The sequence below is a fragment of the Drosophila mauritiana genome, chromosome 3L (genome assembly GCF_004382145.1).
Source record: "Drosophila mauritiana strain mau12 chromosome 3L, ASM438214v1, whole genome shotgun sequence".
Classification (NCBI taxonomy): Eukaryota; Metazoa; Arthropoda; class Insecta; order Diptera; family Drosophilidae; genus Drosophila; species Drosophila mauritiana.
In genome coordinates, this window is record NC_046669.1 from 8,120,631 (window position 1) to 8,143,008 (window position 22,378).

The window sequence follows — 22,378 nt, forward strand, 5'->3', positions numbered from 1 at the left end:
ACCTACAAATGCTCAATGCTTCATCACTGACTGGCGACTAGGAGGAGAAGGAGGGTTTAGTTCCCTTTTCTGTCAGTGTAGAGCCTATTCGCGGTTGGGACGGGGGGCTGTCATGTGGCCAAGCCCAGTTCCTGGACCCATCGGCCCGGGAATGGGGCCAACCTAATGGGGGACGCTGTCCGGGCAGCTGCGTGCGATTCTGCGAAAGCCGAAAAATTATAATAACCAGTTTGGGCTGCTATTTCTTTATTTTTTACTCTGAGTGTTTTTTTTTTGGTTTGCCAAAACCTTCGTTCAATGACCCTGGGCAGGAATAGGGTCCCAAGATGGGCAGAGAACCATGAAAGGGCAACAACTCTGCGTTTTTTTTGTTTTTTGCAAATTCTGCGGCGAAAGTTGATCGGGCGAAAAGAGATGGAGAGCGATTCCCGTGCAGAAATCCCGAAAAAAGGCAGAAATGAAAAGCGCATTTAGATTATACGAGATATTGGCCAGAAGTGGATACGAAAGGTACGCATACCTTTCCTTTGGCACATGGCCGCAAAACTGCAATAAACTAGTGGCCCAAAACGAACAAACACAGCAGCAGAATGATGCTTTATTCCCCCTCTCTCTTTAATTTTTAAAATTTTTTTTTATTTTTTTTTTGGTTGTGTGTATGCCTTCTGTTGGACAAAAATTCCGAAAAGCAAATCCATTTTGTTCCGACTTTCATTTTGGAGCAGCGGCAAGCGCTGCACAGTTTGAAGACAATTGTATAAATGAAAGTTTAAGATCTCCGGCGGCAACTGTTCATTGCGGGCATTTTGGGCACCTGTGTGCATGTGTGTTTGTAGGGCAGTGTACATGCGATGGGCCGGGGGGCGGTGGGCGTGGCGGCAGCGACAGGTACACCGGCACTCAAGATCGATAGCAGTCCAAAAAAAAAAAAAAGAAGAAGTATAAAAAAATAAAAATCCAAAAAGACCCGGCACGTGTTCCCCCAAGAGCAAAGCAAAAGCACTTTTCAATTGTTCACCACTTGTCGATGATCGTGGCCATGATAATGATGCCACCACCGATATTGCTGCAGTTGCTGTTGCTGCTGCGACTGCTGCGGATGCTGTTGCTGCTGTTGCTACCTCCACTGATGATGATGAACATTTCTCCAGTGCAGTGTCTTCAACTTTGCTACGATTTCGATTTACTTTTGCTTTTCATTGTTCCTAATGCGATGATGATGGCCACTGGCTGCCGGCTGTTTGTCGAGACATTAATAACAATTTCATGGTTTTCAACACAAAATGCACACCCATCGGAAACTTTTCCGATTTTCAATAGTTTCTATTGAATTTACACAACATTTTTGCAGGGTTTTTTGGGTTTGCTAAGAGGATTACCAAATGGTATCAGTTAAAAGCGTTACGGTTTCTTCTTGGCAAGAAGAGGTATCATTGATACTTTTCATTTGAATGGTTTTGAATAAATGTTTGGGATTTTTGAAAGATAAAATACATTTATATTTGATGCTTGCTAAGAGTATGTGATTTTTATGATATATAATATAACCTATATAAATCTATATCTAAGATATGCCTAAATCTTAAAAACTACCTTTAGTTCAGCCTACTTCTTTGTAAAAGTTTTTATGAGTAAATTTTAAGGGTTCAATCCTCTCGCATTTCCTCGATCTTGATCGATTGATTCCATTGACTTCGATTCCATTGCCCCCGCCCGAAAGTGAGAAATCAGAATTAAGCAAGTAACCGTGGACAATCAGCGTCAATTATGGCTATGTTCCTAACCAAATACATATATGTACATATATGACCATTATATGCGATTTCGATTCGGGACAATCAACTCTTTTTTCGCGGAGGAGGGTGCTCCGCTTCCGGTGCTTGAAATAAATCTTCAAATTAAGATGCTGTCTTCCAGAAAATGCTCGAAAATCGAAGCAATTTTTTGTAGTTTTCGCCGAGAATGAGCGAAACAAAGCGGGCAGATATAAAATTGAATGTGAAATCAAAAACGATCAAAAGCGCTTTGAAGTGACCACTTGGCACAATATGCGATGTCTACACCCGACTTGAGTTCAGTCGGTTCTTGGAGAGTGCGTGGGTGGGTTAAAAAGTTCTATATAATCAGTATTTTATCAGTTTAAAAGAGCCTTTTTATCATTAATTTTATTATTTATGTGAAAGAACTCATTTTTGCAGCAAAACTTGAATTTAGTTCGGACAAACCGAACAAAAACTTTCAGTGCCACCCTCTTGATAATCTGAAAATCTGACAGCGAAAAACAGTTTGTTTAAAATGAACTCAAATGCGAAAATTACACCCCAAGCGACCAATTTAAAACCATTAAATTATAATTTTAAATTTTAAAGAGCTCGAACGACTTGAAGGGAGGGCAGCCGTGGCATTATTCAATTAGGGAAGACGCATTTGTATAGTTTTTGGACTCCCAGCCAAATGGAGTGCGTTGGATCCGACCACGATCATCCCCATCCCCATTCCCCACCTCCACTTTTCACTCGGCAGATTATTCTTAACGTTTCGCAAGTCGATTTCAGTTGCTTCACTTGCCTCATTGCGATTGCAACACGGGTTCAACTTCAAGTGACGGAAGTGGGAAAACGAAAATCAACTACAGTTGAGCCTCTCTACCGTGTACTTTCCTCAAACGTAATATTCAATCATATCGAACATTTTAAAACTTGTACAATCTTAAAGATTTATTATACTAACTTTATTGATTATAGTTTAAAGATACTTCAGTTTAAATATAACTATAATAACTATTACGCTGCAACATGTTTATATAATGATAATTTGGTATAATTATTTGCTATTAAAAGGTATATCCATACATAAATCTTATAAGGTCTATTATGCCCATTTGATCTACAGATGTGGCACTGTAAGATAAAGCGGTTAATTTCGAACTGAATGCAGTTGCCGGGCAGCAACAAGTGGCGATTTCGGCGTGTAGGTGTACAAACGCTTCGCCGTTTATCTCTCTTAATCTGTGCGTTCGCACTCGCTCGCACCTGACACTCATAATTAAAGAAACAAATAAAGCAGCGCGCTGGCTGCTGCTGCGCCTGCGCAGCGTTCACATTTGCATAGCAGCAGCAGCAACATCACTCGCAACAGCGGCAACACAGCAGCAGCAGCAACACAGCAGCAGCAGCAACAGCAACCATGTGAATCCAAGAGCTCGGCACTTGTCGTGTCTTCAAAAGCTTCGCTGCCTTGACTTTGGCCAAAAGCTCGCTTTTCAGCCAAGAGTTCGCCGCGTGTTGCTGTTGTTGCTGCTGCTGATGTTGCTGCTGCTGTTGCTGCTGCTGCGGATGTTGCTGCTGCGGCGCGACTGCGAGCGCGCGGCTGCTTGTCTTGGTTCTTTAAGTCCGTGGCTGGCTGGCTCCTCTTCAGTTCGTTGCTGACCATCGTTACGTGCGGACGTGCCCAGCTCAGCTCATCTTCGTGTGATGTGGCTGCACTTTGCACACTAAACTCAAGACCTGAGCCCAAAACGTTTTCCAAACTGCAAATATATAGCAAAAGTGCCGCGACGCGTGTGACAAACGATAATCCAGTAAAACGGTAGCTAAAACAATGGTTCTATGAATATGAAACAAGCGAGCGCACAAAAATATTGAAGGAAATAATAATACTGATAATAATAATAATAATGATCGAGGGATATTTTTTGGAATTGGACTAAGGCGCGGCCATCGGGCCAACTGAGTGTAATTTCAGTCAGTTTCTTGCGCACAGACACACTCGCCAGGAAAACAAACAAACAAACCAACTAAGCATCCAACCAACCAACCAACCAACGAACCAACCAACAAACAAACAAACAGCGAGCGTCCAGATAGACAAACATACATGGGAAGGCAGTCAAGTGAAGACAGTGCAGCGTTCTCCTGTCCAGTTTGCTGCAGATGCGGTTGGAGATGCAGTGGCAGTGGCACCAGAACACACAGCGCACAGAACCCAGCCGAACCAAAACCAAACCGAACCGAACAGATGCAGATGCACCCAAAGCCAGTCCAGCATCAGCTCGGTTCTGGCTTTAACTTTGGCTTCAGCTCCAGCTCCAGCTCCACTGGCACATGTGCTGGCGGTGGAGTCGCCATATTGGGTGCATAACGGTGCTAGAATCGCGCTGCTTTTTGCTTTTGCTGCCTTGTGTCTGAGTGTCTGAGTGTCTCTCGGCCAGCTTCTTAGCCAGGCTGTTGCATTTGGCTCTCGGTGCACCGCATCCCAACCCATCTTATGCCATCGCATCGCCTCGCATCGCATTGATGACGACCCAGCGACCGATAGACCAAGCGCAAAAACCGCAAACTAAAAATGCTGATCCCCTTTGCCAGCGACCCGCTCTTTTGCGGTCGCCAGCCCAACACTTTGCACATGCTGATCGATTGCGGAAGATCTCCGCCATCTCCAGTTCCATTTGCATCGTCCATCTGCATCTGTATTAGCATCTCCAAGGCTGACTGGGTCACCAAATTGAGTCGGCCAGTTGTCCAGACACACCCACCAACTGGCCTCTTGACCAAATGGAAAATAGTACTATTAATAATTTCGCTTGGTTAAACAATTATTCTTTATCCCGAAGTAGAAAAGTATGTGGTCATAAATTTTAGTTAAATATGTTGAACTTCCCTTTTTTCAAAAAACAAAGCTTACAAACTTTGATATTAGGATTCTTTCATAAAGTTTCAAAAGACTAAACGTGGCCTAATGGCTCAAGTTATCCTTATCCATGCATTTAAAATTAAATAATGGGACACCCATATTCTTTCTTCTAGATAAATTTCAATTATATATTCAGCTTCTAAAGATAGCACATACGTTTTTCTCTGTGCAACGACTAGTTCTCAGGCCATCTCACCTTAGACCAATTTAAATCGAACTCTTAGGCACTGCCTCATTGTCAGCTCCGTTTTCCCTTCCTTTTTTCACATTTTTTTTATTAAGTTATAAAACTGCTGGAGTTAGTAGATGTTTTATATCGGCACAGAGCTTAGTTTTTTTTTTTTGTGATGTTCTTCTCAGCCGCCTAACGGTAATGCCCTAGAGCGCCACATTCTCAGACCCAGTCTTCCAGTCTCGAACTCTTCGGCCCAGACTCATGCATTGCAATAAAATGAAATTTTATAACAGCGGCAGCAGCAGCGAACAGATACAACGACGGCAACAAAAACGTTACCCAAATTCCAAAAAAAATATATAAAAAACTGAACGAGAGAGAGGGAGACAGGCAAAGGTCGTCACAGCAAGTGAAAATAGCAAAGCCAAGAAAAAAAACGAAAAAAAAACCAAAAGACGGCGGTCGAGATAAATAAACGAAATAAGTTTTAGGGCCTAGTGGCCCAAACAAGAGCTAGGTGGTGGTTCAGGTGTTAATTTCCCATTTTCGGGTTTTCTTCGGCTGCCGCGCAAGTTCGCTGCCTAAGTCTTTCGTTTTAAAGTGGAGCGACAGCGCGCACCACTCGAATGCCCATTGAATGCGAATGAGGGGCGTGTGAGCCGCAAGCCGGCCGGTTCAACTGCAAAATAATAAAACAGAAATTATTATTATTATTATTTCCCTCATTTTTGTGTGTTGCTTGTTAGTGGGGCGCATTTCCTTTACCCAAAAAGAAAGAAAAAAAATTAAAGAAATGAAATGAAGGAGAAGAAACCTTTTCGTTCCGTTTTTGACCCTCAAAGTTCAGAGTTTAAGTCAAGCCTCCCCTCACCACCACCACACTGACTCCTTTCCACAGCGAAAAACATATATTTACGACTGCAACGAGAGGAATACCAGCTACAGGAAAATAACCCAAGAAAAGCGGCTGAAAAATCGAAAAAACCAAAAGAAAACACACAAAAGGAGGGAAAAGCGAGAAAAGCCTTCCCAGGGAGATCCAAAGCAGCTTCTTTGGAGATTCAGAAGCGGCAATGACGGCGACTGCGAGGCAGTCGGCAACATCGAGAAAGCAACCTGCGATCGCAATGCTCAATGGAAACGCTTTTACGGTTAAGCGGCTCTTAGCGGTAAGTCAACTCATCTAAGGCCAAAAAAGGCAAAAAAAAAAAAGAAGAACTACCGACAAAAAATCAAATTGCACTCCCCCACACAAAAATCATCATTTGGGGCGTTGCCAATTCAAATTGCTCCACAAAGAGCAGCCAAAGCAAATGTTTGTCACCTGGTCAGTTCCGAGCTCCATTGTTAGGCACTTTTTCGCTTTCTTAAACAAAAGATTCATTTTTTGGCACAATTTTCGACTCTTTCATCGCGTGGGCTCACTTCAATCGTGGGCCGCTGCTCCCCAAGATAGTTGTTCTCCTCCTCGTGTGTAAAGAGCTGTGAAGTCGGCCATTGGGTCAAATTGTTGCTGATAGATGATGGCTGGGCAGGCGTCGAAGATCATGATGATGTCGGTTCTGTTCGGTTGGGGGTCGCCACTTCACCGACTGAGTAATGTGGGCAAATTAATCTAATAAAAGGTGGGAGTCTTCGTTGCCTCTGCTCCACTGGACCGAACTTCATCCCAAGAGAAAACAAAAAAAAGCTCAAGAGTGGGCATTAAGTTTAGTGAATTATTTGCTTCATAAAATTTCATTGCCCGCCACTTAATCATTATTACTGCGGGAAGAGTCATTATGGGTGTACTATGGGAACTAGTTTGTCTATTAATAAACGATTCTATTGAATTTTCTGGCTATTTTGGGATGTCAGGAAAAGTGCAGACTTAATGCAAAGGAAGTGTGCTGAGCTTGAGCGATTATATTCTAGATCTGGTTAGTTTATTAAACCCAAGAAATATGAATTATATCCAAGTAAATTATAGTTAGGATATTATATTCTATTTCTGATTTAAATGTTCTTCTAAATATCATTGAATTTTTGTACTTTTCTTTGTGCTAATTTATTCAGCAGAGCTGGCATTTGCATATAAAAAATGTGAAATTCAATTTGCAATCTATTTTTTTGTAATTGAATAAGAGTTTCCCATGCGATGCACAATCTATTCATGGTGCTAAATCAATGGAATCTGTTTGGTAGAAAGCAATCGGCCAAGGGCTCCTCAACTCCAGTACTTGAGAGAAAATTTCCTTCCAGCAGTTTTTTTTTTTCACTCCAGCCAAGACTAACAAACAATTTATCCGTTTCGATGTTGTTTGTTATTATAGTCCGCTGCTGCCCTCGGCCGGCCCATTCAACCCATTTCGAGCCAAGTGCATTAAGTCTTGGCCAGAAGATGCAGAGAAGCCAGTAGATGGCCAGAAGGCCCAGTAGTTGGCCAGCAAGGCAGCAAGAGCCGCTGCATCTGGGCGCTCCACCTGCATTCGGACCGGCCAAAGGTCACCAGACGGTCTGGCGCCCGACGATCATTAAAAGAGTACGAAAGTAATTTGTAAAACACGAAAACTTATCTACTCCTTTTTTCGCTGCTGCTGAGCCGAGCTTTTCTTGCTGTTCTTTTACGATTCTAAATTACAATGACTGCAGAAACCAAAAACAAAAAAAAAAAAGAAAATATGCCACTGCAACGGGTCTTCATTAGCACAGGCTGGTCGTAAACCCAAAAAAAAAATATCCACAAAAAAATAGGCAGCAAAATAAATAAGCCAAGTCAGCTCGCCGCAGGTGATGAATGGGGTTTTGGCAGCTTGGGCCTTAAAGACCGGACCTTTTGGCCAGGAAGATGAATGGCCTGGCCGAGGATTACAAATGGTGAGGTGGACATGGGCTGACGGTTATTAGCAATCCGCCTGCAGATCTTTGTTTACGCGCTGTTCGTTTTGGATGACAATGCGGTGGCCAATAACGAAAGTAACCCCGGAGTTATTGGGTCAAAACGAAACAACAAACTCGGACACAATGGCCAACACATTCTCTTTATTCTATTTAGTGCCAGTGCCAGTGCCTCGTGCTCGAAAGCCTCTCGAAAGCGTAATTAAACAATTTCTTCTCTGTTTATTGACATTTTATTGATGCCGCCGAGCTTGAGCGGTTTCATTTCTTGTTCTGCGGTTGTTTGCGATACCAATTCCAATTCCAATTCCTATTCGGATACAGATACTTTTCCCCCATTCGAGGTCTTGTTTGTATTGCTGCTCCCATTGAGCGATACTCCTCGGATTTTCAATGGGTCTTGTGGAGTGCCTGCGAGTGTTGTTTTGAATAGAGGAGCACCGAATGAGTGGCGAAATGATCTCGAGACTCGAGGAAAACACCTCTCAATGGGGATTATGTGGTGTAGTTTATTTATTTATTGTTATTGAACACGAAGCCAAGGAGTAGTGATAATGGTTTAGTATTCAATAAACCCAATTTGATGATCAAAACAGTGAAATAAATGTGTTTGGGGAAAGCTATTGAAAGGAGTGATCAAATCAATCATGTAGAAAATTAAAAAATACTTTGAAATTAAACAACAAACGTAAGGATTTCAACAATTAACTAACATCAGTACTATAAAATCAACATATCTTTGTAGAAAGAACCAGAAACATCTGAGGATCACTTTCAGATGGTATCCATTTGTGCATTTCCAAGTTTTCTTAGCAACAATTTCACATAACCATTTATCACAATTAGGAATAGCTAACAAAGTTGCATTTCGCCAAACGATCCTAACTGTGATTTTAATGTCTCAACTTGTACGAAATGCTTGGGAGTTGCGTGTCTGTGGCATTGGAATCCAAAACGAAGAGTTCCTACCAATTAAACGAAACCGGGGAATTTCCACCTAACTTTATGTAATCATTGGATTTAATGTGTTAACAAATTTAAGCAGAATTTCAGAAAATGGTAACCAAAGGTGGGGGAGTTCGTGGTACCGTTTTGGCAGTATGCAAAAACCAAAAACCAAAAACCCAGAACGAGAACGCCTTTAGAAGATGCCCAGCTACCAAACTCGTATCCGTATCTGTTTTGGGTTTGGTTTCGGTTAGGTAATGGTAGTCCCAAAGGCCGGGCTTGTAATTAATGGCGTGTGGCGCTCATTCGCGATGAGCAGAAAGTACATTGCACCCAGCGATGGCCACAAAATTCAGCTTATTTATTAGCCAGTTCTAACTGCAAAGCAAAAACAAAAAATAAAAACAGACTAGCAACAAAAGAGCCCAAAAACACACATGAGGTGTGGTAGTTGGCAGTGGGTACCCTTGTTTGTTTCTTTCTTGTGTTTTTTTTTTATTTTTTTTAATTATAGATCTTGGGCCATACGAGTATACCACCCCACCTTCGCGTGGATGGGCGTGTGCTCGGTGCTCAGGCAACTGTTAATTCTGTTTTGCAACTCCGGCTGGAGTATCTTTGTAGCATCTGATATAACGTTAACTGTGTGTCTGCGTCACAACAAAAGCACAGCTCGCAGATGCCGTAGATACCAGAAGATACTTTTACACACATCGCACTTCATTCATAAAGCAAAAAAGAAAAGAATGGAAAAAAAATTGTAAGAAGAAACCGCAGCTTGTATGATCTGCTACGATTAACTACGGATTTTACGGCTCTTTCGTCGGACATTTGGCCCACAGGTACATAATTCCGTGTACTCGGGCAATTTGTTCGCCGCTCCAAGCAGACTTGGTCAAGACTTGGTCGGTCATGCCGGCCAATTTGTTGGCTCATTTCGGTTTCGGATGGTTCTCCATGCCCGACTTAATCACGGTCTATGCAAAGCTGGGCACCTAATTGAAAGAATTAAGTGATGTAATAAATAACCGATCACAGATCCAAGGCGATTGCATAAAGTTCAGGTCGTTAAGTCATTTCTGGCTGCTCTGATTGCAGCTTCCTATAAGAAGGTAATCATATGGATGGGCTCGACATTCCTGGGAAATATGTGTTATGTGAGCTAAATGTGCAATTTTCAAATTACAGATATTCGCAATCGTTAGGGAAATTTATATAGGAGCTTTTATGGAAATCGGGATTACTTAAGTGCCGGATATAACTTTAGTAAAGAGTTACATTCCAATTTTTCTATCTCCACTGCATAGTTCACATATCTTTTTTTATTGAATTAATATCATGATCTTCCCATTTTCATCACACTTTATCTTGATCACTCATTCGAACTAGTCTAATTTCCACATTCTGCATTCCTTTCAGCTGCTGATCATCTTCACAGTGGTGGACGCGAGTCGATCCCTGGAGCTGGGCGACAAGTGCCAGCATGACATGGACTGCACGGATTTCATCAAGGGCAGCAGCTGCTCCGCCCTCGGATACTGCGAGTGCGCCCCCTACTTCGTCCAGTTGGATTCCAAGCGCTGTTTGTCATGTAAGTAGGCAAAGTCAATCTTTGGCTAACCCCAAAGTGGGAGTACAGAATGTTTGTCGGGCAAACAATGGGGCGGAGATGGAGATGTATCTGTGTGTGTGTGTGTGTGTGTGTGTTTGTCCACAGAGGAACCGTTAGATGCACTCACTGCGACTTTCTTTACACAGAGAAAACAATTCTAACGATTTCCTGACTCGAAATTAGTAATGCAAATCGTGAGCGATGTCTGGAATTTATGATGATCAGGTTGTATTCTAAATAATCCGTACTTCCCAGCTAAAAATCAAGAGTTATTCATGGTTCGTATTTAGATTGGTTTTAGTAGCTCACTAAAATAAATCCATAGAATTTTTGAATTTTCTCCCTAATGAGGCGTTTAAACATAATTTGAAGCTATCATGTCTGTAGAATCATTATGTATTACCAAGAAACGTTTCCATCGAATTGGGGGGATTTTAAAACCAGACTTTAGTGGATTTTTTAATGATATTTCTTATTTCTCTTTGATTTGCAGCCCAGCTCCTTGGCGGCGACTGCCAGCTGAGCGAGCAGTGCTCCATGAAGGTGGCCAATAGCAGTTGTCTGGAGGGGGCCTGCCGCTGCGTCGAGGGATTCCTGCAGTTCCGCAAGCACACCTGTCTGGGACGTAAGTATCAGCCGACCGCCGGCCAGCTATTGTGGCCCTAATCCTCACCAGATTGCCCGGGACTACTTACACATATACTACACGTAGATAATACAATTAACTGTTTGGCATGCGGTCTTTTGGTGTATTGCAATAAACGGACAGCCGGGCAGCCGACTAATAATCCCCATCTCTGATTGCTTATCATTTCTCGTATTACCCTGGAATGTCACGCAATGCCCAGCATATAGTCCTTGCATACATATATATAGCATGGGGTATACACTCCCATTTCCTATTTCTCGGCACTTGACACTGGCAATTAACACGGGCATAACACTGAAAATGGCTGTGTAACAATAACAATAACGATGAAAATACACCGACCAAACGAGACAATCGTGTCACTAATTATACGCATAATTGGTTAATCTTCCGAGAACTGGCCAACAGCCTGGTGGAAACTTCAGACACCACCAACTGCAGATCGTTGAACGTGAAAAGGCTTAAACGTTGAACGTTAAACGTTAAATGTAAAATGTAAATGTAAATGTTTGACTTCGATCTCTCTTAGCCAAGTGTTTGTGTTTCTGTTTGCGCACTGCGATGTGTGAAAGATACATTTTCAGATTCTTGGCTCCAGTCCAAGATGCAACTGAAATCGCCTAGGGCTGTGGGCCACGAATATAGGCAAGTGACTCATTTGGCTCACTTGGAAATAAATCATTGGCATGTGACTCATCTAGTGACTAACGCACTAAGAAGGACAGAAAGTCAGGTTCTTATGGCTAAAATTTATGGGTAATGATAAAAGAAATTATTCTGGAATAATTTAGAGAAATGCTAGAGTTAGTTTTAGAGTCTAGAGACTTAGATAAAACTCTGTCTTAGCATTTTCTGAAAACAGTGACTGAGTATAAGAGGCATTTCAGGTCCAATAAAATGTTAATCTTAGGGACTTCGGGCTGCTGCCATCCCTGCACTGATTGCAATCTGGTTTGAATTCGGTTCACTTCCTTTTGGCACATTGGCGCCAAGTGGCGTTAATCTGATTAGAATGTTGACTAGAATCGAGAGGCCATACGATGGGGTTATCCCCTTTCCTCTTCCTCCTCCCTTACCACTACTCCACACCATGCATCGACTTCTTGAAGTTTAAACACGCCAAAAGCAGAGCAATGAGGCACGATCGTGGACATGGAGGCACTGCATCTGGCGCAGTTCGTGTCATTGCCATTCACCTGATGTTGCACAGTAGTAATCCCCTCACTCCGGTATCCCCCCTCACTAGCTGCTGACTTAATTATATAGCATAAGAGCTCAATATAAATACTTTTAAGTGTGCAGAAGGAGGCGTGGCAGGCAGGACAGCAGGTAGAGAGTGGGCTAGGTATTTAATTAAGCGTAATTTTAATGACAAAGAATGCAGTTGGTCAGCAGTATGTGGTATGCGATAAAGGTACACGGAAATAAATGTGGAGGATATCTATCATAAGTATTTCTGAGTGACTTTGATGTTATAACCAATTACTTAGTTAGCCAACAATTCAAACCAGAACTTATTCAGATCTGCATAAGTTGGCGATAAAGACTGATGGGATATTCGCCTCTCTCAATTGTTTCGTGTGTAGAGGGGAATTTGTGGCAAGTGCAAGAAGTGGCAAGCCAGTCATTTATGAGATACTTTCACCAAAAACACAATAAAAGAAAGAGGAGGCCAGAGAATTGTAAAGAGAGATAGAGAGGAGTGAACCTTTCACCAGAGACATCCTGCCAGGGCAGCCTTTTCCTGCCCCTCAAAAGCCAAGAGCTCCCCATTTTGATTTGTATCTTTGGCTACTTTACATGGCTAATTGCCTCGACTCGTAATTAAATTGCACTGATTATCGACCAATGCAAAAAAGAAAAGAAAGTCCAGGCAAGTCCAATTAGTTCTTAGCTGGAATGAGATGGAGGGAAAAATATCTGTATATATACATATATCTGAAGAGGAGGATAACTGATCGGTGGAATTCCCGGAGAAAGAGAAGCCAAAAACTTTTGTATGCAGTTGACAAAAATGCTGCCACATTTGGGATTGGCCATTCACTTCATCCCATCGCCATTCTGCTCAGCCGTCGGGTCAAGTGAAGCAAGTGGTGTGCCAGATTTTGTTGGCTTGTCAGGCTTTCCATTTAGCCACTTGTTCCAGTTTCCCATGCACCTTAACCCATCCAATGGGCCCAAGCCCATTCCGGGATTGGCTCATTCGGTTACCCGTTTTTGTGTTTGGTAGCCAGCCGCTCTTAACGAGCCAACATCCACCATCCACCAACCACCACCAACAATGAGCCACTTCCTCCATCTGCATCTCCTCCGATCTTTATGAGTTATATATGCACATATGACAACTCCCCCTTCGCATCCCCGGTTGGCTCTTTAGTCTACTCTACTCTCCCCGTTTCTCGGGCAGCGGGAAAAAGTATGCCAAATATATATATATATATAGAATGGTATGGTATAGTATGGCATAAGTAGCATATGTAGTGTGCGGCAAACAGATAATGAACAGATAGTCCAGACACACGGCCAAACAACGGAGGCTGCGACTGTCAGCCAGATCGAGATCTTCTGCATACAAAGTTGCAGGAAAAGTGAACCACTCTGACGTCGTCGATCAGCCAGGTGCATTGTGGAAAAAAACGCGTATGATCCGATGGAAACTCAGTTCTAGCAGTTCAGCAATCATTTCTTCCACCACAAGTCAGTTCTCATACAAATATCCTATAAACATAGCTATTAATTTGATTTAATGTAAAAGCCTTACAGACGTGGTAAAAACCATATAGGCTACATATTTGGTTACGGGTTCTTGAACACCTTTTAGAGAAATGATGGGAACTGGTTTCTTGCGAAGATCTGTTTTCGGATCCAAAGGTATTCAACATGTTTTTGTGCCAACATTTATGGCATTCCCGACACTCATTATATAAGGCATAGGAAATCTCCTAGTCACTCTCCCCAGCCACTCGGCTCACTTTCTTCCTGCCTCAACAACACCTTCGCAACACCGAAACAGGGAAAATACTTTCCATGGCGACACCTTGCACCAAAAAAAAAAAAAAGAAATAGTTAAAATAGAAAGAAAGGAAAGACCAAAAGCAAAAGCCACCGAAAAATTCCATTTCATTTCGCATGACCCACAAAAGCAGCCAGTCAAACTGTGTTAATTTGCGGCTAGAAACAAAAAGAGAGAAAAACGAAACAATCTTTCTTGAATGGCCATTTCAAACTAAATTGCGCCAAATGCCAAATTGCATGCAAATTATGTGGAACACTCGACTTCCGTAAGAAGACAATAATAATAGCCAAAAAAAACTTCATATTTACCAGTACCATTCATTTCCACCCAAATGCAAATCGCTGCTATTAATTAAAACCTCTTATTTTTTCTTTGAACTCATATTCTGATGGTTTTATTTGAAGTTTTTCGCCTGGCAATTGCATTTGGCTTTTGCGCCTAATGAAAGTCGACAGCATAAATAGACTTATTATAGCCGCAGGAATGCTGCTTCAGATTGAGATACATTTGTATCTCAGTATCTGTGCGTGCCAGGCGGTTGACACAGTTTTTTCAATTCCGGCCACCGGCGGCGACTCAAACCAAACACAATAACGCCAAGGAAGCAGCGATTTAATGTATGCTGATTTCGATGGAAATTATTGTTTATGATGCCTTCCTTCCCGCCCGTCGTGCCAAACCGCTCTCAATCATCTCGAAGATCCCAGATCTATTGGCCAATTTTCACACGCGTCGTGGAGATCTCGCAGAGCGGCTTTAGCCGTAATCGAAGTGGGTTAGGTTAGCAGTGGCAGTCGTGCAGCGATTCGCATGCATGCAACCTGTCACACCAGCTGCCCCAAAAAGGGGCGGGGCCAGCGCTAAGTGGCCGTGGCCGTGGCCGTGGCATTGGCCCCCAGCCTATCGATCATTGTTTTTGGTGGCCAGATCAGAGGCGTCGGCTCATGCCCAAGATGGAACAATACGGCTACACATGGAGAAAATCGGCACAGCAATGCTCCACTTTGAAAGTTTATAAAGATCTTAACAAAAAGTTTTGGGTAATACCATTGCATACTACTATGATAAGACCTATTTATTATTACTCCACAGACAAAATTTTTTCCCGTGTGTAACCGCTTCTAATGCTGTTATATAAAAGTGAAAGATGGGGCCAACAGTTTGGGCTCTGCAGAAAACCCCCTTTGGATTCTTCCTGCTCCACGTTTGATTCCATATTGGTGTCAAACTGCGGCAAGACACGTTTGAGCTACTCGCATTTGGAATGGCAATGGCAATGGCAGTAGAAATGGCAGAGCGCAGATCTCAGAGCACAGTGTCAGTGTCAGGCGGTGCATTCGTTAAGTATACGCCACGCTGGCCGTATGCCTTTTATGCGCCTTGGAGTCACCGCTCGCAACCGGTTCCCCAATGGCCAATGCCAATGCCAGAGCCTTTTGTGAGTTTGCCGACAAATGTCGGTTTTGTGTGGCCGAAATTCCCGCGAGTAATCCAAAAGGGTATAGCGATTTATGATCTCGCTCGGATTCCAATCGAATTGAATGGCCAGCTGGGGGATATTGTGGAAATGAAAATGGAAATGGAAATGGATCTCCATGGCCAGACACTGCCCAAAGGGCAACTGCAGGTGGCTGCATTGGCCAGTGAAATGGTAAATGGCATGTCGCCAGTTGCCAGTTGCTAGTAGCAAGCTGCTTGCTGCAAGTTGCTAGCTGCAAGTTGCTAGCTGGCAAGCCAAAAACGAAACAAGTGAAAACAAGTTGGAGCGGCAGGCCGGAAAGTGGGTCAGAGCTGAGATTCCAGCGGAGGACAGTGGCAGACACGCAGGTGGCTCAGTCTTCGCAGTCATCGGTGCAACCAAGAGTCGCCGTCTCTTTTTAGCCAGTTATCGGCGAGTGGAATGCTGATGAGCAACGGTAATGGGAATGGGCGACGTCACCGACGTTTCAGCGTCATCTTCTGGTTCCCATCTGATCCCCTTCTTAGTCAGTAGTGCAGAGAAAGAAAATATACTTAGTATTCCGAAACAATTGGGCTTTAGTTCTTGAAAGCGTGTCAATCTTATTATATTAATATGCATTAATTAAGTGTGGCAAACGTGTGCTCTGATTCAAGAACAACAAAACAGTGTGACCTTGCAACTTAAAATATGGGGAAATGTAAGTCCTTACTTAGAAACATTATTTGACAGTAAAGCAGCTATTAAGAAATTTCATTTCTTTTTTTTTTTAATTATCTTTTGTTTGGGTTTTGTAATAGTTTTTTGTCTCTGTACCAATCTCGGCTACTCTTTGCACTTCTCTTTCGGCCATGCGTTGCGTCTGATGCAGTTGCAGTTGACTTTATTGACGGTTATTAGGCTTGTCGAAGGCGGGCTAATGTTTTGATGTTGTTCTTGTTCTTGTGACGGCTTCAGCTCCTCCTTGTTCTGGTGTGGCTGTTCATGATGATGATGATGAGATTTTAATATGCATTTGGTGCTTGGAGTTCGGTTTACGGTTAGCTTAATAACATATCCCATCCATTCATCCTCCTTTAACAAAAACCACACACACACAACACTTAGATCAGAGCAGGAAAATATACAAGAATCTCATGAGAACTTTTCGCGACCGATCTTTATCCCCCATCCGCAGCTGCCCATCCTGGTGCCGTTTGCTACAGCCACGCCCACTGTCAAATGTTCGACACCCGCACCCACTGTGACTTCCTCATCCCGAATCTCTTTGGACGCTGCCAGTGCACAAGTCCAGCCAAAATGGTGGGTGGTCTCTGTGTGGCCCCGGCGGCGGATCAGGAGGATCAGAAGCAGGAACAGGCCGTCGAGAAGGTAGAGCAGCCAGCTAGCAGTACCACTACCACGACGACAACAACAACCACTCCTAGGCCCACAACTAGAACCACGAGAAGAACAACGACGACAACGACGACCACCACTCCAGCCCCAACAACAACCACAAGAAGAACAACAACGACCACAACGACGACAACTCCCGCGCCCATTCTCCTAGAAGATGAGCTGCCCGCCAGCGTGGAGGAGCAATCGCTGGAAGAAGACGATGGTGAGACCACCAAGCTGAGACCCGAGGTCGTTGAGGTTGATAATGGTGAAAAATTGGAGGCTGTGGACCTGGCTCATGAGGAAACCGAACTGACACAGCAGCAAAATCAATTGGATGAGCAGCAACATCAGGAGGAGGAACAGAAACATCAAGAGGAGGAACAACATAGGATTGAGCAGCAGCAGAACCAAGAGGACGAGCAGCAGCAGCAGCAGCAGCATCAGCAGGTCATAGCCCAGGCAAGCGACGCAGAGCTTCCTCAATCCTCACAAGATGCCACCACTGGAGTCCAACAGCTGCTCACACCCGCAGATGTACCAACCGAGGATGCCATTAATGCGGAGCAGGAAACTGAGGCTGGACCCACCGAAGATTACCCCTACAAGATCGATGAGGAGTACACGGAGGAGCACAATGACAAGCCAGAAGCTCCAGAACTGACAGTGGATCAACCTGAACACGAAGAATCCCCCGTAGCACCTGAAATCGTGCCCATCGAAGCGGATGAGGAGGCTGCTGAGGCCTCGGGTGGTCAAGAGATTGCCTCATCGCCCATCGACGATACCATGAAATTCGATTATGAAACCTCAGTGGATGAAGTTGAGCCAGCCAAGCCAGAAGATGAGAGGGAGACGGAGGCAGTACACCAGGCGACTAATGAGGGGGTGGTGCCCATCGATACCGAGAGCGAGACTGATGCAGAGTCTAGCACCGAGCCCCAGATCCAGACGCAGCTGCTGCTGGAGGATGGAGAGCCAGAGACATCGCAGACTGTGGCCGATGAAGAACTGATCCCGGTTAATGAAGCTGAAATCGAAAGTGTGTCGAAGACAGCCGACGAGGCCGAGGAGATACCGGAGGAGGAAACACCTGAGGATCTGGCTTCTGGAGATCATGAGCTGGATGTTGCTGTAGCCAGCCACGACGATGAGGTGGAGCCGCCCAAGCAGGAGGAGCCAACAGAAGCATTGAAGATCGAACAGCCAGCCCAGGTGGAGAGTGAAAGCCAAAACGTCGACGAAGTGGGAAAACCAGAGGAGCCACAGACCGAAATGGAAATAGAAAAAGAAAAAGAAGAAACGCCAGCGACCGAAGCCGCAGAAGTGGAGCTGCCGGCCACAGAAGCCAAACCAGATATGGAATCCGAGATCGATCAGGTGGAACAAAGCGCCGACATCAAGCCGACAAGTGGCGAAGATGATTTAAATGAAGCCAATCAATTAAATCAAGACCAAGTCACCGAGCAAGCCGCTCTCGAGCTGGAGGAGATCGAAGAAAAAGAGCCCGAGCAGGTGGTGGATATGCATCAAGATGCAGATGAAGCCACAACGGAGAAACCAGTCCAAGATCACGACCAGGAGGAGGTGGAGGCAATCACCGAATCGGAGCACGGACAATTGACATACCCAACAAATGATGATGAATTGGCGCCAGTGGAAATAGAACCAGAGCTGACCACAGAGGAACCAGAAATCGCTGAGAATACCACCGAGCTGACCGAGCAACAGCAGCAGCAGCAGGATGAGGAGGAGATTGCAGAGGCGGCACTCGCACATGAGGAGCAGTTGCAGCAGGTGGAGCCCGAGGAAAATGCAAATGCAATTAAGACGCCCGAAGTGTCGGAAGCAATTGCAGAGCCCCAGGCGGATCTAGAAACCCCGTCAGCCACCGAGAAGGAGATCGAACCACAGACCGCGGACCACGTCGAGGAGGAGCCAGTGGCGATAACCGAGCGCATTCCAGAGGCAGAGCCAGAGCCAGAAATTGAGCCCACTAATGACGAGGTGTCGCAGGTTGATGCGGACCAGGCCGAGCTAGAGCTGCCAATTAAGAGCGATGCCGACATCTCGGAGGAAGCCGCCGAGGAACCTGCTCAGACGGAGGTTGCTCCCGAAGTGGAAGCGGAAACCGAGGCCAGTGAAAGTGCTCAGACATCTCCAGAGATTAGCGTAGAGCAAGACGAAGTTGCGATCGATAAAAACGAGAATGACAACAATATCCAGGGAGCCGAACCCAATGAAGAGGAGGAACTAATCCCGGAACCACAACCTATGCCTGAAGAGGAGGAATTGCCAGTGCAAGAGGAAGCCTCACCTGTTCCGGAGGAACAGGATTTGGCCAAGCCAGAAATGGACTATACCAGCGTGGAGCATCTACAGGAACTTTCCCAGCCAGAAGAAACCACTGCTGCTATTGAAGCGGAAGAATCTGACTCTCGCGAGTCCACTTTGGCTCCAGAGGCTGCAGATGCACCTATAGCCATTGTGAGCGAGGAACGCGATCCCGAACATGATCCTCAGAACTTCCATGAGAGCGAGAGCATTGCTGATATCCTCAGCGACTTGATGTTGGAGGGTGACAGCACTGTGCCCCCTGTTCCATTTGGTCAGCAGCCCGCCCAAACGGTTCCCATGGTGGAGGCCAACTCGGAGAACGAGGAGGAACAAGCACATGAAGCCATTTCGGATCTCCAGGCTGAAGCCGATGAGACCCAGGATCATGCCGAGCAAGTGCAACCGGTTAACGAGCCAGGAACTGCTATTCCCGAACTGTTTGCAGAGGCAGCTAAGGATGAAGAAGATGTCCCAGCTCTCCCAGAATCTGATGAAGCGAAAACCGAACAACCAAGCGCCATAGAGGAGGAGCAGCCCATCCCCAGTGAAGGGGAGCAAACGCCCGTGGAAGAGGCGCACCAGGATGATGAAGAGGAGCACCAGCAGGATCAAGAGGAACATCAGCTGGATGAGGAGGAGCCCCTTAAGGAAGTAGAAACGGAATCCCTGCCAGAAGAAGCCACCACAGAAAAGTTCCAGGAGCCCGAGCCCGAAGAAGGTAACACTCCGTTGCCCGAGGAACTGCCCTTCGATCTTACAGATCACTCCGATGTGAGCCGCTTCAATGAGCTGCAATCCGAAAGTCTAATTCTGGAATCCACCACCAACATCGATGGTCTGCAGGAGCTGGACAACAACCATATTGAGGAAGAGGAGCCAGCAGCTCATGCCATTCCACATGAGGAGGCCACACCCAATCCCGCTGACATTGTGGAGATCACCACCCAGACCATGTTGGGCCTGGCCAGTCGTGTGACCCTTATGGAGCCCGCTGCTCCTGTCGTGACCACGCTAATGCCCCTGATGACCGCCGATGAACCCACGCCGGAACCCGTTTCTCCAGCAGCCATTCCTTCCGCCTCTCTGGCTGCCATCAAACCTGGTTCAGAGTTGCGCAAGCGCGTGGATTTGGGCCTCGAAGCAGTTTCCCTGGGATTGGCCTGCAGCAGCGATCGTCAGTGCCAGTTGGCTGATCCCCACACCGTGTGCAATAGACGAGGAGTCTGCGATTGCGCTGCCGGAGAAGAGGGATCGCAGTGCAGCGCCGAGAGAACCGGATGCAGTCCGGGAACCTTCCAGGTGAGTCACAAGCAAAGACTATATAAATCGTTTTAAGATAAATATCCACATGCATTTTACTTTCATTCCAGTGCCGCTCGAGTGGCGTGTGCATCTCATGGTTCTTTGTGTGCGACGGTCGCGCCGACTGCAATGACGCCTCCGACGAGGAGTGCACCCACAACGCCCGCCTCAACCAGACCTGCCCCACGGAATCCTTCCGCTGCCAGCGAAGTGGCCGCTGCATCTCGCGCGCTGCGCTGTGCGACGGACGACGGCAGTGTCCACATGGCGAGGACGAGCTGGGCTGCGACGGCAGCGTGAAGGGCGGCAACGCCTGTCCGGAGCACACCTTCCGCTGCGGCAGCGGCGAGTGCCTGCCGGAGTACGAATACTGCAACGCGATCGTGTCCTGCAAGGACGGCAGCGATGAGCCGCCGCATCTGTGTGGATCCCGCGCCCTCCCCAACCTCTTCATGCGCCTCATCGAGGCGGGCGGCCTGCTCGGCGGTGGTCGGCGGGAGGCGGACGCCTACTGCCCGCACCGCTGCAGCAACGGACTGTGCCGCTCCACGGCCATCGTCTGCTCCGGACGGGATGGCTGCGGCGATGGCACCGACGAACAAACCTGCGCCGTGTGCCGTAAGTAGCCAAAGGCAGCTTTGGAACTTTCAAAAATAATTATTTTATCTATAATTAATTAATTTTTAATTTTTATCATATTTTAGGCTGTCCCGCCCCGACTGCTGCTAGCCTGCCCGCATTCTTGGCCCGGCAACGCCCCATGCCGCTGTGGTAGGCGACTGCGCCACCTGCACCACCTGCACCACCCACAACATATGCACTCCAACCACTTGCTGTCATCATATTTAATCAACTGGTTGATTGACCCGCTTCTGTCTTCCGAAACTTTTAACTCTATCGCTTTACCCAACCCAATATTCGAAAAGATTTTTGCCTAGCATTTAAGTGGATATTTACAAATTATTTATTTATTTATTATGACCTTAGCTGCGCCCTTGCCACGCCCAATTGCCACCTTGCTATCAAAGGGGGTTTCCCAGATCCCCTTTGAGCCAGTGATGTTTGTCAATTGAGCCACAGGGCACAACCCCAATCCACATATGACACCACACGCCACAAAGGACACACCACCACCACCACCACCCCACCCACACTTCGCCCCCATTTCGACTATTTATTCTACTCATCTAAACCATCAAAACTATTTATTTATACCCCCCAAAAGAAACACACACCTCACCCACAAACAGACACTGAAATGGATTCTTCATTTAGCTTAGTTTTATGCAATTTTCTAATTTATTTAAATTATTGGCCAGGCAAACCAGTAACCGAAAAAAAAAACAAAACAAAAACGAAAACCATGAAATGATGCATTTTTATCGATTAATATTTTGTAAATAAGAGTAAACGTGTTCGATGTACATGATAAACGACAATGCCTATAAAGAAATGAAACATCGGGTATCCAACATAAACAATCCGATTATATCCCCTATATAGTTTATTATATGTACGTGCGTGTGAGAGAACACTCACACACTTTTCTCACAGTCAAGACGCATCACAGTAAAACTAAAAAAAAATTAAACAATAATAAAAAAATATATTTTTAGAAAACTATTGAAAAATAAAACGACTTGTTTTCATTTGGAGGTAGTTTTTGGGATGATCGATATGTTAAAATGGCAACGAAATCAAATTTATTTGTTTTCGCATTAAAGTTAATAACTTTTAGTAACTCTAAAATCAATCTATTTAAAACGAAAGAAGCCTATTTCTATGCTACACTTCTAATGATTATTCCCTAATCAATTGACATATAGTTATGACGATGACTTCAGTAAATCCAAATGTCGATCACAAGTACATGGCAAACAGGAACCGCGATAATTGAGCATTGATTTAGGACAGCTCTCAATTGGGAATAT

General features: G+C 45.1%; 1 protein-coding gene across 1 annotated transcript; it reads left to right on the plus strand.

Moving 5' to 3' along the window:
* Positions 1-3,408: 3,408 nt before the first annotated feature.
* On the plus strand, positions 3,409-22,052 carry LOC117139146 (titin). Its single transcript, XM_033301304.1, has 7 exons — positions 3,409-3,588; positions 5,766-6,036; positions 10,112-10,283; positions 10,798-10,929; positions 16,606-20,444; positions 20,516-21,065; positions 21,152-22,052. Exons 2-7 carry the CDS (start codon positions 5,941-5,943, stop codon positions 21,220-21,222), a joined length of 4,860 nt encoding a protein of 1,619 aa, XP_033157195.1. The 5' UTR covers positions 3,409-3,588; positions 5,766-5,940; the 3' UTR covers positions 21,223-22,052.
* The last annotated feature ends 326 nt before the right edge of the window (positions 22,053-22,378 follow it).